The sequence below is a fragment of the Aureococcus anophagefferens genome, assembly GCF_000186865.1.
Source record: "Aureococcus anophagefferens unplaced genomic scaffold AURANscaffold_18, whole genome shotgun sequence".
NCBI classification, from domain to species: Eukaryota; class Pelagophyceae; order Pelagomonadales; family Pelagomonadaceae; genus Aureococcus; species Aureococcus anophagefferens.
The window spans coordinates 373,591-389,680 of record NW_008705578.1 but is presented as its reverse complement, the minus strand read 5'-3'; the positions used below and the strand labels follow the sequence as shown (position 1 = coordinate 389,680).

The 16,090-nt window shown below is 70.5% G+C and overlaps 7 protein-coding genes across 7 annotated transcripts; 3 read left to right on the top strand and 4 right to left on the bottom strand.

The window, feature by feature from the left end:
* Window positions 1–811: 811 nt before the first annotated feature.
* Window positions 812–1,714, bottom strand: AURANDRAFT_29883 (hypothetical protein; the record flags this gene model as incomplete). The annotated part of the gene is made up of 1 exon (XM_009040989.1): window positions 812–1,714. A coding segment is annotated over one exon (903 nt), but the record flags the coding sequence as incomplete, so codon positions are not given.
* A 2,291-nt stretch (window positions 1,715–4,005) lies between these two features.
* On the bottom strand, window positions 4,006–4,941 carry AURANDRAFT_3921 (hypothetical protein; the record flags this gene model as incomplete). Its single annotated transcript, XM_009040966.1, has 1 exon — window positions 4,006–4,941. A coding segment is annotated over one exon (936 nt), but the record flags the coding sequence as incomplete, so codon positions are not given.
* Window positions 4,942–5,591: 650 nt separating this feature from the next.
* Window positions 5,592–6,185, bottom strand: AURANDRAFT_30006 (hypothetical protein; the record flags this gene model as incomplete). Its single annotated transcript, XM_009040988.1, has 1 exon — window positions 5,592–6,185. The coding sequence occupies one exon, from the start codon at window positions 6,183–6,185 to the stop codon at window positions 5,592–5,594; it is 594 nt and encodes a 197-aa protein (XP_009039236.1).
* Window positions 6,186–7,037: 852 nt separating this feature from the next.
* AURANDRAFT_29908 (hypothetical protein) lies at window positions 7,038–7,283 on the bottom strand (the record flags this gene model as incomplete). The annotated part of the gene is made up of 1 exon (XM_009040987.1): window positions 7,038–7,283. A coding segment is annotated over one exon (246 nt), but the record flags the coding sequence as incomplete, so codon positions are not given.
* A 1,141-nt stretch (window positions 7,284–8,424) lies between these two features.
* Window positions 8,425–11,688, top strand: AURANDRAFT_72073 (expressed protein; the record flags this gene model as incomplete). Its single annotated transcript, XM_009041062.1, has 5 exons — window positions 8,425–8,435; window positions 8,503–8,622; window positions 8,719–8,818; window positions 8,878–8,977; window positions 9,039–11,688. The coding sequence occupies 5 exons, from the start codon at window positions 8,429–8,431 to the stop codon at window positions 11,589–11,591; spliced, it is 2,880 nt and encodes a 959-aa protein (XP_009039310.1).
* Window positions 11,689–12,110: 422 nt separating this feature from the next.
* On the top strand, window positions 12,111–13,353 carry AURANDRAFT_72072 (hypothetical protein; the record flags this gene model as incomplete). Its single annotated transcript, XM_009041063.1, has 1 exon — window positions 12,111–13,353. One exon carries the CDS (start codon window positions 12,256–12,258, stop codon window positions 13,351–13,353), a length of 1,098 nt encoding a protein of 365 aa, XP_009039311.1.
* A 2,171-nt stretch (window positions 13,354–15,524) lies between these two features.
* AURANDRAFT_30032 (hypothetical protein) lies at window positions 15,525–15,731 on the top strand (the record flags this gene model as incomplete). The annotated part of the gene is made up of 1 exon (XM_009041064.1): window positions 15,525–15,731. A coding segment is annotated over one exon (207 nt), but the record flags the coding sequence as incomplete, so codon positions are not given.
* Window positions 15,732–16,090: the final 359 nt, after the last annotated feature.

Below are 16,090 nucleotides of genomic sequence, written 5' to 3'. Positions count from 1 at the left end.
CCTGGGGGTTCGCGCGGGGCCTGACCTGAGTTACCAGTGAGTAGACCACGCCCCTCCTCTCCTGTGCCCCGCCGGGGGGAAGTTATGGCCTCAGGCGGGGGTAAGGGAGCGGCATGGTCTACTCATGCCAGGCGCGGGGCGGACCCCGAGCTCTCTAGATGAATCACATATAGTCCCGTCGTCGGCCCGTCGGCGGCGTCGACCGGCGGTAGAACTTGTCCGTGGGGACGAGCTCGGGCGTCGGCGGCGGCCGGTCCAGTTTCTTGGGCCCAAAGTCCCAGGGCCGCACGACGAGGCTCTCCGCGGGCCGCCAGACGTCGGCGGACCGCCAGTCGAGGGCCTCGGAGGGCACCCAGACGCCCGCCGTGGGGATGCCGCCCCCGCCGTCGCGCGGCGGCGACAGCGGGTCGAGGTCCGCGGGCTTGAGCTGGCGGCCGCGGCGCGACACCTTGGGCGACGCGCCCGCCGCGCGCGCGGTCGTCGGCGCGCGCGGGCTCAGGCTCGGGTTCGGCGCGGACGCCGACGCGGACCAGAGCGCCTTCGTCGCGGGCGATGCGGCGAGGCCGGACATGGGGATGGACCCGTCGGCGTCCGGCGGCGGCGGCGCCTTCGGCGGCGGCGCGATGCGCCGCTGCGGGCCCTCGACGAGGTCGCCCCGCAGGGGCGGCGGTTTCGTGACGGGCAGCGCGGCCCAGGTCGCCGCGTCGAGGTCCGCGTCCGGGCCGAGGCCCCGCGCGCGGAGCGCCTCCTCGAGCGCCCGCCGGCCGACGCCGAGGCCGTCGTCCTTCGCCTCCTCGGCGCCCGCGGCGCGATCCGGCAGGTCGACGACGACGCAGGGGTTCGACGGCTTCGCCCTGGGCCCGCAGATGGACGCGTTGAGGAAGACGGCGTCCGTCGGCGCCTCGACGGTCGCGTCGCCCATCTTCGCCTCGAGGCGGTAGCAGCCCGCGGCCTCGTGCATGGACCCGAAGGCGTGGACGACGGGGCGCGCGACGTGGAGCACGGCCTGCAACAGGTGGGCGCAGCCCCGGCGCCAGGCGCCGTCGCCGCCGGCGTCGCCGACGCCCAGCGGCGGCGCGTGCGTGACTAAAACGTCCGTACTCGGCGGGATCGCCGCCCAGAGCTTCGCGGCCTCGGGCCCCCGGTCGTAGTGGAAGGCCCAGTTCCCGTAGGCGTCGGACGTGTGGGGCGACCCGAAGACCTCGTAGCCCAAGACCGTCGCCGACGCGTGCTCGAGGTACGCGAAGCGGCCGTCGCTCCGGAGCGCCTCCCGCAGCGCCGCGTCGTCGCGCCGCGTCGGGTGGAGGCGCCGCCAGTGCGCGTCGTAAAAATCGGCGTCGAGCGACGTGTCGTGGTTCCCGGCGACGAGCACCTTGCGCCGGTGCGGGTGGCCCGCGAACCATTCCACGAACTCGCGCGTGCGCTCGACGCTGCCCGTCGTCGAGAAGTTGCCGCAGTGCACGAGCACGTCGCCGTTCGGCACGTCGGCCATGGCGTGGTGGAGGCCGCAGGTGTCACTGAGGAAGACCCAGCGCACTTTGCCCGGCGGCGCACCGTCGCCGCCGTCGTGGAGCGCGCTCGCCGGGTAGCGGTGGGCGCTGTAGGCGACGAGCCGCTCCCAGGCCTCGCCCGGCCGCGTCGCGTCGACGACGCAGCCGTGGATCTCCACGGAATCCTCGGCGCGCAGCCCGGCGCGGCCCACGTTCGACGCCATGGTACGGTCACGGAAGCGCACCAGGCGAGGTGCCGCGGGCAGCCATAACCGTTGTCGAGCTCGCCGGCGGCTCCGGATTGCACTTCACCGATGCTGCAAGATGAATTTCAACTACTTTTTATTCACGAGCGGCCTCAAGACGGCGAGGTGGTCGTCGACGTCCGGGAAGAGCGCGCGGAGCGGCGCGGCGTCCGTGAGGTCGCGGGACACGGCGACGTACCAGGCGAGGTTCCGCGGGTTGTTCGGCCGGAACTTGGACCAGGGCTTCGACGCGCCCGTGAAGTGGTGGTACGCGAGCGCGATCTGGGCCCGCGCGGACGACGACCGCGCCGGGAAGGGGCAGGGGAAGCCGCCGTCGAGGATGGCGCGCACGGCGTCCGAGGGCGCCGCGAAGGCCGGCTCGCCCGCGTCCGCGTAGTGCAGCAGCTCCACGCCGTTCCGCGGCCCGTCGAAGATCATGGCGAGGTCCCGGACGTCGAAGCGGAAGTAGGAGTACATGTGGCCCTGGTTCCCGAAGGAGTCGAAGAACTTCCAGCCCGGCGGCTGCCGGTCCTTGTTCGCCGCGAACCACGACGGCAGCGCGTGGCCAAAGGGCCTGTCGCGGTCGAGGCGCGCGAGGCGCCCGTCGACGCTCGCGACGAGCCCCGCGAAGCGCTCGAGGCTCGGCGTGAGCGCCAGCCAGCCGGCGTTGAGCGCCGACACCTTGCCCGGGCAGGCGACGACCTCGGCGCCCGCGAGGCGCGGCAGCTCGAAGAGCCGGTCCATGGCCGCCGCGGGAAGCAGGTCCGCGTCGAGGAGCTGGACGACGTCGTACTCGACGTGCTGCCAGGCCAGGAGCTTGTAGTGGCCCATGTGGTAGCCCGATTTGCCCCCCCCCCCGCCCGTCGGCGGCTCGACGTAGCGCCAGCGGCACCGCGCGGCCGCGAGCGCCGACTCCTCCACCGCCGTGAGCCGCGCGCCGGCGTCGCCGCGCCGGACGGCGCCGTCGCGCCGCGCCGCGCAGAGCACGACGACGTCCGCGCCGCTGCCCAGGCCGCGCAGGCGGTTCGCCATGGCCACGGCGGAGAAGAGCCAGGCCCGGTAGGTGCGCGCGGCGTCGATGGGGCCCACCATGACGAAGTAGGCGTAGCTCGAGTTGCCGCCGGCGCCCGGCGCCGCGATCTCCTGCGCCGCGGCGCTCCAGAGGAGCAGCGCCGCGAGCGCGATCATCTGCGGCTGTTTAAGGGGACGCCGAGAGGCGGCCATCATACGCTCTAATACGCGTGTCGGCGATTGAAGCATGAAGTTTAGGTGGCGCAAAGGTGCAGGTGCAAAAAAGCGAAATGATTGGCCAGCCACCGTGGCCAATGGTACATCCCTTGCGCCTGCGTCGGCCGATGGTCCATCCCATGCTCCAGCTCCTCTGCCTCGCGGCGCACCTCGGCGCGTGCGTCGCGGTGAAGACCGCCGTGCTCGTGCACGGCTACCACCTCGAGGCGCCGAATTGGGAGGAGGTGGTCTGGGGCGGCGGCGCCGGCCGCATCGCCCACGGCGCGCGCGTCGCCGAGGCCTTCGGCGCGGAGCTGCTCATGGTCGGCAGCGGCGCGTCGACGCACGGGGACACGGGCGAGACGGAGGGCGCCTACACGCTGCGCTGGCTCCGCGAGCGGCGCGGCGCCGTCTCCGGCGCGCCGACGCTCGTCGAGTCGGCGACGGCGTCGCTGCGCGCGGCCCTGGGCCTCGACCCCCCCTCGGGGTCCCTCGAGGCGCTGCTCGACGGCGCCGTCGTCGACGCGCGGTCGCGGAACACGCGCGAGGAGCTCGAGCGCGCCGCCGCGGTCTGCCGCGAGCGCGCCGTCGACCGCGTCTTCCTCGTGTCCTCGCCGGCGCACTGCCCGCGCGTCGCGCGCGACGCGGCCGTCGTCTTCGAGCGCGACTGCCCCGGCTGCGCCTACTTTGTGGCGCCCTGCGGCACGGACTTCTGCGCACCGGGCGACGTCGCCGTCCTCGAGCCGCCGCACCGGCCGGACCAGGCCCAGCCCGGCCGGCTGCACGCCGTCGCGGCCCGCGCGCTGCGGCTGCCGCCGGCGAAGCGGCGGGCCTTCGAGACCTTCGCGGACAACTTCCTCGCCGACCTCGAGATGCGCGACGAGGACGTCGACGCGTCGCTCGCGGCGCCGCTGGGGCCGCCGCCCGCCGACGCCGCCGACCTCGCCGCGCAGGCGAAGGCGTTCTTCGCCGCGGACGACGACACCTAACGCCTCAGTTTAAAAGACGGGCCCGCTCCAGGCCCACTTGGCGTCGCCCGGCGCTTCGTCCTTCGCCGCGGCGACGGCGACGAACTTCACCGTGCCGAGCTTGTAGCCGAGGATCATGAAGAGGATGGCGACGGCGCCGCGGATGGTCTTGAGCCCCGTCTTGCGGAGCTTCTTGAGGGAGCTCCACTTCAGCGACGACCGGGCGACCGCGGGCCAGAAGGGCGCGATGTTCGCCGTCCAATCGCGGACGGAGCGCGCGGTGACGCCGCGTTGCGCGGCGAAGAGCCGGGCGTAGTCCGCGCCGCTGCACCACTTCGGGAGGTAGTAGCAGTAGTTGATGAGGCCCAACACGGCCCGCTCGGGGAGTCTGAGCTTCCGGCCGCGTTGGAGGTCGCGGTGGCACCACGTGACGACCGAGACTCGGCCGCCGGGCGCGCAGAGCCGGCCGAGCTCCGCGACGAACTTTGCCTTGTCGGGCATGTGCTCGCCGCTCTCCATGGACCAGACGAGGTCGAAGGACCCGTCGGCGAAGGTCGTGTTCGTCGCGTCCCGGGCCTCGAGCGTCACGTCCAAACCGGCCTCGCGGCTGAGCTCGTTGCCGCGCCGCGCCTGCTCCGGCGACAGCGTGAGCCCGACGCAGGTCGCTTGCGCGCCCGCGAAGCGCCGCGCCATGTGGCGCGACGACCCGCCGATGCCGCAGCCGACGTCGAGGATGCGCATCGGCCGGCCCGCGGCCTCGCAGCGCGCGGCGACGTCCGCCGCGCCGCAGAGCTCGAGCGCCTTGTCGATCATCGTGGACTGCGCCGCGACGTCGCGCTCCATGGTCCCCGCCTTTTCGCCGGGCTCGTACCAGCCGTGGTGCATGTGCTCGCCCCAGACGTCCTCCCAGATGCCGCTGGACTCGTCGTAGAACTCGGCGATGCCCCGCTTGAGCTGCGCGTCGCTGCGGCCCTGAAGCGCGACGGCGGCGCGCGGCGCGACGGCGGTACGCCGCGGCGCCGTGAGCGCCGCCGCCGACGCGGCGAGCAGGAGCCAGCTCATCGTCTTTTGCGCGGCGAGACAGCACAAGGACATAGGCGGCGCCGATCGGCGAAGCGAGATGTTGACCCCTGTGTTGACCTTCAACAAAGCGTCGCCGCACCACCTCCTCGGCCAGGGCCGACGCTTCGCCGCGTCCGGCGAGTACGCCAACCAGCAAGAACGCGGCAAGGTGCGACGGAGCTATAGTTAAGTCCGATCCGCGCGCGCCGCGGCGGCCGCGAGGCCGCGCGCTTCCGCGGAGGATCGGCGAGATGTTGTTTTTCTTGGTTGTTTTTTTTGGCTCTTCAGCACCACGCCGTCGGCCGGGGCCGAGCGGCGCGCCGCGCACGGAGGCGGCGGCGCGCTCGGCGTCCGCGCGGCGAAGTCGTTTTTTTTGGTTGCGAGGGGTTGCGAGGGAGGAGAGGGGAAGTCGGTCGTTCTGGGGTGGTGGGGGGGGCCGCGCCTGGGGCGGCGGCGGCCCGCGTCGCCTTCCGAGTGTGTCGCGTCGCGGCACGCGCGTGGGCGCCGCGTCCGGGGCTCGTTCGATGGTCGTCTCCGCGGGCAAGCGCTTCGGCCCCCGCCGCGTCAGTCCGCGGTGGCGCCCCCCCCCGGCGCCCAGACTAGCTGTAGTTCCGGAAGAGCTCCTGGGCGACGAATACGAAATAGAGGCCGAACATGGTGTAGCCCAGGCCCTGGGACATCTTCCAGCCGCTGCTCGCGATCGAGACGATGACGACGGCGACCATGGCCAGCAGGATCGCGACGGAGAGGCCGTTGCCCTCCGCGTGGCCGCCGACGGGCACGGGGCAGCCGTAGTAGACGACGAAGCAGAGCCAGGGCAGGGGGAGGCCCACGGCGACGTCGAAGATGTTGGACCCGATGGACGACGACACGGCCATGTCGCCCTTGCCCTGCTTCGCGACGACGACGGAGGACAGTAAATCCGGCACGGACGTGCCCGCGGCGAGGAAGGTCAGGCCCATGATGAAGATGGGAATGCCCGTGAAGCAGCCGATCTGCGTGATGCCGTAGACCATGCCCCAGGAGTACGCGCCGATCCACACGATGGACCCGGCGAACGTGAAGTAGCAGTAGTGCTCGTGGCCCGGCACGCGGCAGTCGGGGATCGTGAAGGCGAGGCCGCAGTTCAGCGGGAGCAGCGCCAAAATCGTCGCCGCCTCGCTGAAGTCCTTCTCGCCCTTGAGCACGCCCATGAGGTCCTCCATGACCGCGGCGCGCATGCCGGAGACGTGCTCCGCGGCCTCGAGCGCCTCCTGCTTCTGCTGCTTCCAGAAGACCGTCGACTCGTACCAGGCCTGGAACTCGTCGTAGTTGCAGTTGTCCTTGCCCTCCGTGAGGTGGTCCTTGAAGTTCTTCACGGCCTCGTCGACGCCGCCGAGGAGGCCCGGGTTGTTCTCGCTGAGCTTCTTGACGACCTCGCGGACCTCGTTGACGTCGATGGAGTTGTTTTTGTTGAGGTCAAACGTATCAAAAACGGCCTTGGTCTGCGACTTGAGGCGGCTCTCCGACGAGATGTACCACTTGGTGAACTCGTCGAGCGTGATGTGGTTGTTCTTGTCGATGTCGAGCTGGGTCTTCAGCTCCTCGACCTTCTCGTCGGAGACGACCTCGGGGTCGCCCAACCTCGCCAGGAGCTGCTTGATCTCCTTGAAGTCCAGGCGGCCGTTGCTGTCCGTGTCGAGCTGGTTGAACGTCTCCGAGACGTCGCCCTTGATCCGCGACACGACGCAGACGCCCGCGGTCGTCGAGATGTCCTTGCCCTTCGTGAGCATGTGCATCACCGACGTCCGGAACGTCGACGGGCGCAGGAAGTGGGCGTCCTGGGGCGACGCGCCGTTCGCGACCGCGGACCGCCGCTCGTCCGTCGACAGGTGCTCGACGGGCGTCGGCTCGACCTTCGAGTTCGCGTTCGTCTTCTCCTTGACCCAGGCCTCGAGCTGCTCGTTGTTCTTCATGAGGAAGACGTAGCCGAAGTAGAGCGCCCACTGCACGCCCGCCTCCCAGGCCTGGATGAGGCCCGGCGACGGCACCGTGAACCACGTCGCGAGCGTCCCGAGCGTGACGATGTAGTACGAGCAGTCGCGCGCGAGGGGCCACCACGTCAGCTTCAGGGGCGCGTACTCCTTGGGCGTGCAGATGGCGCACATGCCGATGACGAAGAGCACGTTGAAGACCGCGGACCCGACGATGGTCCCCAAACCGACCGTCGACCCCTGGAACGTGCCGATGAACGACGTCGCGAGCTCCGGCGCGGACCCGCCCGCGGCCATGAGCGTCGCGCCGGACACGTCGTCGCTCAGGTTCCACTTCTCGGAGATGACCTCGAGGGACGCGACGAAGAGCTCGTCGCAGACGATCGCGATGCCCACGAAGAGGTAGACCACCTAAGGAGGCGCGCGCGTCGGGGGCGCCCGCGAAAAGAGGAGACGCGGAGATGCCGTACGTAGATGATGGAGAGAAAAAACTGGAGGATGGAGGTGTTCATGGTCTCCGTGCAGGCCTGGCCCTCGCGGATCTGCTCCTTCTCGCCGTCCGAGCGGTCCCTGCCCCGGATCTTGTTCGCGTTCGGCTGCACTTTGTAGTAGACGGAGCGGCAGATGGCGGATTTCTCGACGTCGAGCCGTCGTCGCTCGGCGAAGGTCGGCGCGTCCGCGTCGCCGCGCGCCCAGCTCCGCAGGGATTTGTAGGACGCGCGCGCGACCGGCGCGCCGCCGCCGTACGCCAAACACCCGAGCGCGCCGACGACGAGGAAGGCGACCTTGCATCGGAGCTTGTCCCGCTGCGGCACGCGGCCGAAGCGCCGCCAGCCGCAGGGCCGCGGCCTCCGCGCACTCTCGCCGCCGCCGCGCCGGGCCAGGAGCGGCGCGTCGGCCTCGTCGGCCATGGTCTCCGGCCGCGCCACGGCCGCCGGGCAACTCGGCGCACCCGGGGGCCCAAGGACCGACCGGTTCGCGGACCGTCGTCAGGTGCCTGTGCGCTACGCCACGCCGCCGGGGGGTACCAGGGCGGCGGACCGGGCGGCACTGGACCGCTGAGCGCTACCAGGCAGCCCAAGGAGAGTGGGCCGCGTTGGAGATAGCCCGGCTGCCCGGATACTTTGGGTATCTACAACGCTCGTTGTTGAACATGATGGTAATGCAATTCCTCAGCTCGGCTCGCTGCGGCCGGCTCGTGGCTGCGCGGTCGCGCGCGTCGTTCTGGCCCGAGGGACCTGTGAGGGCATCGGGGCGAGGCCAGGCCGTGGATGCGGACCGAGGATGTGGGGCGCTGCTGGGCGTTGCGCGGACGGGCTGTCGCGGCTTCGCCTGGGGGCCGGGGAGGTCGGCGGTGAGCCGTGAGCCATCACCAGCCGACCCCCGGCCAGCTTGGAGGTCTGGGCGTCTTCGTGAGCGAACGAGCGCCCGACGACGAGTCATTCATATCGTCGTCGTCGACGATGAGAGGTGATGCCCCCCCCCGAAACGCCGCCCCGCGACGCCCCGCGACGCCCCGCGACCCCCGGAACCGTAGGCCTCGCGTTCCTTTCGCTCCTCGCGACGGCGGCGGCGGAGATCACCGTCGACATGAAGCCCCAGGTCCTCTACGGCGAGCTGTCGGACAAGCTGCGCATCTCGGGCAAGGGCTTCAAGGGCACGCGCCCCCGCGTCCGAGGGGGGGCGACCGCGCGACGCGCCCCGGGGGCGTACCCGCGCGCGCGCCGCCGCCGACGCCGGCGTATCCGCGCAGAGCTCGGCGACAAGCCAGAGCTCGAGTTCCTCCCCAAGATGGGCCTCGAGACCTACGAGCTCACGGTCGTCTCCGACGAGGTCATCTCCCTCGCCCTCAAGCGCGCGCCCGGCGCCGGCGACGTCGCGGACGCCCGCGCGGCGACGCAAAAGCTCGTAGGCGCGCGGGCGGCGGACCCAAGACGTGGCCCGTGCCGGCCGACCCGGACGCGGGCAGCCAGACCATCTACCTCCTGAGCCTCAAGAAGCAGGGCTCGACCGCGCGTTCCGCCGCGTCCCCGTTTTTGCCGTTCATTCCCCCAAAACCCCGTCTTTCGTTAGGAGAACGAACTCGCGGACCCGGTCCCCGTCGCCGAGTCGACGGCCGCGCCGTCCGTCATGCGCGGCGGCGACAAGGTCATCTACATGACGGGCACGAAGAAGTTCAACATCAACGGCACGGGCTTCCGGGCCAAGGACGTCAAGCTCGCGTTCGACCCGCCGCTCGTCCAGGGCGAGGACTATATATTGGAAGTCCGGTCGTCGACGTTCATGCAGCTCACGCTCCGCACGGGCAAGAAGTGGCGCTCCGACGGCGAGCCGGGCCCGCTGAAGCTGCGGCGCATCTCCACGGGCGCGGGCTTCCTGCGCATCGACGCCAAGTACGGCGGCGTCACCGTCGCCGAGGTCCAGGTCGATTTGGGCGCGCACGGCGTCCGCGTCGAGACGACGTACAGCGACCAGAAGATCTACCAGTCCTCCCCCACGGTCAAGGTCTCCGGGTCGGGCTTCAACGAAAGCACGACCCTCAACGCGCTCAAGTGGGGCAACTCGCTCCGGGGCAAGGGCATCAACTACACGATCGTCTCGGGATCGACGAGTTCGCTCGAGCTCCGGCTCGCGGAGTTCTCCAAGTGGCGCTCGAACCCGAAGAACCTGCCGAGCCCGCTGCTGCTCCTGGCGGTGAACGCGGGCGCGGGCCTCGTGCCCGTGGGCCCCACGGAGGCGAAGAAGGGCCGCCGGGTCGCGACCGTCTACGAGGATCCCGGCGTCCAGTCCGCCAAGGCCTCGGACCTGCCCACGCTCTACCGCACGCACTCCCACGAGCTCTGGGTCCGGGGCCAGGGCTTCACCAAGGGCACGACGGCCCTCACCTTCGAGCCCGCGCTGAAGCTCAACGACGACTACGTGCTCACGGTCTTCAACCGGACGGCGCTGCTCGTGACGCTCCTCGACGGCAAGGCCTGGGCGCCCAAGGCGGGCACGCTCGCCATCGCCAAGATCGACACGGGCGCCGGCACCGTCGGCGCGCGCTACGCGCTCACGCGCGGCAAGGACGACCTCGCGATGAGCGTCCCCGTCGCCTCCGTCGTCGACGACGAGGACGCGCACGCGTCGGGCCTCTACGTCGACCGCACGGCGGGCCAGACCATCTACCAGAGCGGCGCCGTCAAGCACCTCGCCATCAACGGCGGCGGCCTCTGCCCTAAAGGCGTGGCCCCGGAGCCCAAGCTCGTCTTCGACCCGCCGCTCCCCGAGAGCGCCTACAGTATCTTCAAGGCCACGCCCACGGAGATGCAGCTCGAGCGCGCCCCCGAGGCCAAGTGGCGCGACACCGCCGGCGCCCTCAAGCTCGTCTCCCTGACCTGCGGCGGCCAGGAGACCGTGACGTTCGCCGGCGGCGAGGGCATCGCCGTCGCGACGATCCTTGCGAACCCGACGGTGGAGGCGAGCCCGGACCGGTCCGTCTACAGCTCGCTGACGAAGCGGCTGACGATCCGGGGCACGGGCTTCGCGCTCTACAGCGACGCGTCGCTGACGCTCGAGCCGACGCGCGCGGACGACTACGTCGTCGCGTCCGTGCTGTCCACGTCCGTCGTCCTCGAGCTCAAGGAGGGCAAGTCCTGGGTGCCGCCGGCGTTAGTGGCCGACGGCGCGACGCCCGAGCTCCGCGTCATCAAGGTGAACACGGGCGCGGGCATGATCAACGTCAACGGCCGCGAGGGCGTCGTCGTCGCCAAGGTGCTCAAGGACGCCGACGGCGCGATCTGCGACGACTCCTGCGACTTCGCCAACGACGGCGTCTGCGACGACGGCACGCTCTCCGGGCTGGACGCGGGCGTCTTCGACCGCGAGTCGCCCTACGGCTACTTCTACGAGGGCGGCTGGTACTACGGCGGCTTCGGCGACTTCGACGACGACTTCCACGAGTACGACGACGACTACTACGGCTACGACCACCTCTACGCCTACGACGACGCTTATGGGTATGCCCCCTTCAACGGCGCGTCGAAAGCGACGGTCTGCGAGGTCGGCACGGACTGCACGGACTGCGCGGCGGCCGTCGTCAAGGGCCTGAGCAACGGCCGCTGCGACAACACGTGCGTCTGGGCCCTCGACGGGTCCTGCGACGACGACCGCACGGACGGGCCCTGCGTCGCCGGCACGGACTGCGGCGACTGCGGGCCCATCGGCGCGTCGAACTTCACGGCGCTCGGCGACGACGACGCGTGGTGGGACGACGACGAGGCGTACTGGGACGACGACTACGAGTGGGACGACGGCTACCGCGAGTGGGCGGACCTCAAGTACGACGACGACGACGCCGCGCCCATCGCCATCATCCGCTCGCTGCCCCACCCGTCCGAGGCCAAGGAGCCGCGCGTCGTCGGCGAGCCCGGCGCCGGCGGCGTCTTCGTCGTCCTCCTCCAGTCCGTCGTCTACCTCACGGGCGCCCTCTTCCTCTGCTCCGGCATCGCCTACCTCATCGCCCAGCGCAACGCCGGCAAGGACATCTGGCAGGCCGTCCCGACGCTCGAACCCACGGACTTCGAGCCGAAGAAGGCCGGCGCGGCCGTCGAGCTCACGCCCGACGTGTCCTACTCCGGCAAGTGAGCGGCGGCCGCGCGCCCGCGCCCGCGCGTCCCTCCCCCCGCCCCCTCCCCGACGCGGCGCGCCTCTCTAAGCGCGTGCCCGGAGCCGCGGTTACTCGATCGAGCGTCGCGTCGCTCGAGCGGTCCTCATCGAAGATCGGCGCCGGCGGCGAGGATCTCGTTGGGCGGCGGCAGGAAGCCGAGGATGACCTGCGACGAATTCGTGGGCGAGCGCGCGAGTGCGGACGCGGGTGTCGCGCGCCGAAGCTCCAGCCCCACGCGATGGCGACGAAGAAGTTGAAGAAGAGCGCCGTGCGCTGGCCCTTGACAGAGGTCACCGGCTCTTCCTTCTTCGACGCCGCGTCCGATTTCTTCTTAGGGATGGCTGCGGGCGCCAGGCAGTGTCGTCGTCTCGCAAGGATGTGCATGTCCTTGGACGATGCGAGCTGCAACGGCGCGAAGGCACTCGTTTGCAGAGACAGCGCCGAGAGCACCGAGAGCAAGAGCTGGCGCATCGCTACTGTCTTTATGCGCGCGCGTTCACGTCCGAATGTCTTTATGGCACGCTCTGCACGTCCTGATGCGCGCCAATCTAACATCGTGAACCTCAACATCGATATTGAACCTACAAGCCGGGCTGGTGGCCGGCGGCGGGCAGCGTCGCGCCGCGCACACCTTGAGGCACCATGCCGGACGAGGAAAAGAAGGAGAAGAAGCGCAAGGAGTCGAAGCACAAGACGAACAAGTTCGTCGCCGTCTGGCAGGACCGCGAGATCCGCTTCGACACGCCCACGGCGCACCTCCAGAACCGCAAGGGCGAGGCCGTCATCGACAGCATCAACAGCGTCGAGGACACGAAGGGGAACAACGGCGAGCGCGGGAGCCTCGTCGTGACGAACCTGCGGATCATGTGGATCTCGCACAAGAACTCGCGGACGAACCTGTCCATCGGCTTCAACACCGTCGTGTCGATCAACATCCGCAAGGCGAAGAGCAAGCTGCGCGGCGCGACGCAGGCGCTCTACATCATGACGAAGTTCGGCGGGAGCCGCTTCGAGTTCATCTTCACGTCCCTCGTCCAGCACAGCCCGCGCCTCTTCACGACCGTGCAGGCCGTGCTGCGCGCGTACGAGACGACGAAGCTCTACCGCGACCTCAAGCTCCGGGGCTCCATCGTGCGCGACGGCCACCTCGTGCTCCTCCCCGAGGAGTCGATCTACTCCCAGCTCAAGGGCGTCTGGAACCTGAGCTCGGAGCAGGGCAATTTGGGCACGTTCTTCGTGACGAACGTGCGCCTCGTCTGGCACGCGAACCTCGCGCAGAACTTCAACGTGTCCATCCCCTACATGCAGATGCAGGACGTGCGCGTGCGGTCGTCGAAATTCGGGCCCGCGCTCGTCGTCGAGACGAGCCAGCACTCCGGCGGCTACATCCTGGGGTTCCGCGTGGACCCCGCGGAGCGGCTCGACAGCGTTTTGAAGGAGATCACGTCGCTCCACGCGGTCTTCGCCGTGAACCCCATCTTCGGCGTGTCCCACGAGTCGGAGACGAAGCCCAAGCAGCTCGACGACGTGCTCCAGCGCCACATCGAGGACGACGTCGAGATCGTCGAGGGCGAGGACGGCGGCGGCGGCGCGACGCACGACGGCGTCGTCGCCGCGTACTACGCGGAGCCGGGCAAGAAGGCGGACCGGGAGGTCGTCTTCGACGAGCACCTCGGCCTCGCCGTCGAGGCCATGCCCCCGGGCGTCACGACGAAGAGCCTCTGGGAGATCCCCTTCTAGCGGGGCCGGCGTCGTGAGTAAAAAAAGGACGGAGCACCGTCAGATGCCGAGGTGGGCCTTGAAGTCCGCGGCGAGGTCCTTGACGAGGACGACGCCCTTGAAGTTCTTCGGCAGGTCGCCGACGCGGAACTTGTCGGGCTTCGCGCCCTTGGACACGCCCGCCTTGGCCTTGGCCAGGAACTCGGCCTCGACGGCGCCGCGCTTCGCCTTGGCGGCGTCCGTGTTGAGCTGCAGCGTCGCGCAGCACGAGTCCTCGTGCTCCGAGTCGACGCGGAGGCCGACGACGGCGACCTCGAAGGCCGCGAGGTCGCCGTCGAACCACGTCGCCGCGGCCCACGCCGTCAGCTCCGCGTTGATCTGCTCGTAGGCGTAGTTCGCGCCGCCGCGGATGAGCATCGCGCTGTCGCGCGAGAGCCAGTACAGGTCCGCGCCGCCGTCGACGGCGTTCGTCAGGCAGAAGCCGACGTCGCCCAGGTTCGTGTACCAGCCGCCGTTGGCGGCGTCCAGCGCCTTGGCCGTCGCGACGTCGTTGCCCACGTAGCCCGACATGAGGTTGCGGCCGCGCGTCACGAGCTGGCCCGGCTCGCCGATCGCGCAGGGCTTGAGGTAGTCGGCGGACGCCTTGTCCGTGGACTTGACGACCGCGACCTCCGTGAAGGGCGCGTGGGCGCGGCCGATGTAGTAGCCGCACTGGCCGTTGCCCTGCCACTCGTGGGCCCAGCCGGCCTCGAAGGCCTCGAGCCGCGTCGCCGGCGGCACGGCCAGCGGCGTGCCCGCGACCTGCAGGCACGTCTCCGTGCTCCCGAAGCGCACCGTCGGCAGGCAGCCCGCGCAGTCCCGGAGCCGCGCCACCGTCGTCGGCCCCACGGGCGCCGAGCCCAGCAGCAGCGTCGCGCCGAGCGTCGACGCGCACCGCTTGAACGCGTCGCGGCCGAGGGGCAGCTTCCCCTCGGCGCACAGCTTCTCCAGGAAGTCGATGTGGCGCGACACCAGGGGGCAGACGACGCGCTGGGCCGGCCGGGGTTTGGCCACCAGCGCGTCGACGTCGGGCTTGGACAGCGCCGCGAAGTCGCCAAAAGACGCGCCCGTGCACGCGGCCCCGATCACGTTCCAGTAGGCCGTCGTGTAGCGCTGGAGGAGGCGGATCGTCGCCGCGGGCCGCCGCGTGAGCCAGTCCGTGATCGCCGTCGAGTTCGTGTGGTGGAAGGGGTTCGTGACGACGCCGCCGAGCGCCGTCGCCGGGTCCTCGCAGTCCAGGAACTGCTCGAACGTCGCCCGGTTGCAGACGTAGGACCCGAAGCTCAGCTTCACGCCCTTGGGGTTGCCCGTCGTGCCCGACGTGAAGATGACGATGCGCGTGTCCGGCTCGCGCGTCTCGCCGCAGATGGACTCGGGCGACAGCGGCAGGTAGTCGTCGCCCGCGAGCGCTTTGGCCGCGTCGACGACGGCCGCCTTCTCGCCGACGCCGTCGAGGAACTCCTTCGGCACGCCGTCATCGACGAGGACGACCAAACTCGACGTCGCCGACAACTTGTAGAGGCTCCGCTCCACCGTGTCCGCCTGCCAGTTCACGGTCACGGGCACGGTGCCCGCGAGCACCGCGCTGAGGCGGTACACGAGGTCCTCGAAGCGGTTGTCCGTGAAGTAGTGGACGCAGGACGCGCCGGGCCCGAGGCCGTTCTCGACGAGCACGCCCGCGCCCTTGAGGGCGAGCTTCATGAAGGCCTTGCGCGTGTAGAGCGTGCCCTGGAGCTGCTTGTCGGCGCCGATGCTCAGGTACTCGACGAAGAAGGTCGACGCGCCGTCCTGGAAGGCGGCGAGGTAGGGCCAGGCCGCGCTCGCCGGCGTGAGCGCCGTGGGCTGGAAGGACGCCATGGCGGGAGCTGCGGCAGAAGCCGGCGCCTTCTTGTGCTTGTCGAGGAGGAGCGCGCTCCACTCTTTTAGCGACCGCTGCACGAGCAGTGCATGTTCCCTCGCCGTAAAAGGCTGCCCATTCACCGATCACCGCGCTGACGATGATCGGCCGCGTGCGCCTCCTCCTCGCGGCCATCGCTTTTCTCAAGCGCCACGCGCTGCTCGGCGTCGGCCGGACGCTGCGCAGCTACAAGACGCTGATTCCCGTGGCCGTGGAGTACAAGCACGGCCTCGACACGGGAACAAACGCCACGGCCATGGAGGCCATGCACGCGCGCAACGCGCCGCGAGTCCTCGCCATGATCCACAACCTCAAGGGCCTCTACACGAAGGTCGGCCAGGTGCTGTCCGTGCGCACGGACGAGCTGCCCGCCGCGTACGTCGCGGAGCTGTCGACGCTCCAGGACGCCCTGCCGCCGCGGCCGTTCCGCGGCGTGCGCGCGCAGGTGCGCCGGACGCTCGGCCGGACCGCGCGGAACCTCACGCTCGCGGACGGCCCGCCCCTGGGCGTGGCGTCCATCGGCCAGGTGCACCGCGCGCGCTTCGGCGGCCGCGACGTCTGCGTCAAGGTCCAGGACGAGCGGTGCCGCCGCCAGTTCAAGAGCGACATGGCGGGCTGCCGCGTCTTCTGCCAGCTCTTCAGCCCCGGCTACCTCGCCATGCTCGACGAGATCCGGCGCCAGTTCGACACGGAGTTCGACTACCGCCACGAGGCCGCGAACTTGGACGAGATCCGCGCGAACCTCGAGGCGCGCGGCGAGCGGCGCGTCGTCGTGCCCAAGTCCGTGCCGGCGCTCGTGACGCGCACGGTCCTCGGCATGGA